Raw genomic sequence first — 1,327 nt, 5'->3', positions numbered from 1 at the left:
TTGACTACACAGAGAAAGATTTTACTGGCCTTACACTGTTGCTGTTTTCCTCAGAAATAGTCTGGCTGCAGACATGAGTGCTCTCATTTTGCTGCCTTCAGGGCTGGAGGACAAAGGGGAGCAGCAAGGAAGATACTACAGACCAGGAGCAGCTGCCAGAAGAAGAACGAGGAGGAGGAGGGCACTGCACGGGAGGCCATAGCCACAGCACGTATTCAGGATCCAACTCTCCTACATCAACTTTACTCTGGAGCAATGTATGAGGCGTGTTCGCTTCACCAAGGAGTCTGTCACTGAGTTATGTCACCTGCTACAGCCAAAACTCGAGTCTCGAACCAGGGCACGGACAACACTACCTTTAGCTGTCAAGTTCACCATGGCCCTCAACCTTTATGCTACAGGCTCCTTTCAGGCTGCAACAGGTGACAACAGCAAGATCTTACATTTCGCACTTCGCCATTGTATCAGGGAGGTCACTGGGGCTCCCTACACCATTAGGAACACCTACATCTCCTTCCCTATGGACAGAGCAAAGCAAGACGAGAGAGGATTAGGTTTCACATGCAGGGCAGGCTTCCCCAGGGTGCAAGGTGCCATTGATTGCACACAGATTGCCTTGCGTGCTCCTTATCACCAGCCTGACATCTTTGTCAATCGAAAGGAATTCCACTCCCTCAACATACATCTGGTTTGCAACCAGAGGCAGCGCATCATGCAGGTCCATGCCTGCTATCCCGGCAGTAGACATGACTTTCATCCTGCACCAGTCCTCTGTCTCCAATCGGGCCGTCAAGTTACAGGCTGGCTATTGGGTGACAAGGGATATACCTTCCGGACATGGCTCATGACTCCTATCAGAAACCCACGCAAAGCTGCAAAGCATGCCTACAGTGAGAGTCATGCTGCTATAAGGAACATCATCGATCACACAGTCGGCTTGCTCAAGCAACACTTCCGATGTCTGGACCGTCACGGAGGAAATTTACAGTACGCCCCTGGGGTATCCAGATTTGTCATCGCTTGCTGCATTTATGTAACTTCGCCATCATGAGGGACCAGCACTTACCACCACCTCAGCAGCAATAAGTGTAGGAGGAGGAAAGGCAGTGACCACCAGAGTCCCTATCTGCCCGAGACCAGCTCATCGAGGAGCACTTCATCTAATTCAGTCCTCCCTTTCTCCATTCACCAACAGTGCTACAATCCATACCGCTTTCCTTACAACCACCATCTGATTGCATTCCTTCACTCCAGACTTAGCGGCCTTGCCCTCACTTCACTATAAAACAAACACAAACACCAACACCAAATCCAGAACAAAAAACAA

General features: G+C 50.2%; 1 protein-coding gene across 1 annotated transcript; it reads left to right on the top strand.

Moving 5' to 3' along the window:
* The first annotated feature begins 259 nt into the window (after positions 1–259).
* Positions 260–1,051, top strand: LOC137340386 (putative nuclease HARBI1). Its single transcript, XM_068002806.1, has one exon. It carries the CDS (start codon positions 260–262, stop codon positions 1,049–1,051), a length of 792 nt encoding a protein of 263 aa, XP_067858907.1.
* Positions 1,052–1,327: the final 276 nt, after the last annotated feature.

The sequence above is a fragment of the Heptranchias perlo genome, chromosome 21, assembly GCF_035084215.1.
Source record: "Heptranchias perlo isolate sHepPer1 chromosome 21, sHepPer1.hap1, whole genome shotgun sequence".
Classification (NCBI taxonomy): domain Eukaryota; kingdom Metazoa; phylum Chordata; class Chondrichthyes; order Hexanchiformes; family Hexanchidae; genus Heptranchias; species Heptranchias perlo.
This window is presented reverse-complemented; position numbering and strand designations above follow the sequence as displayed.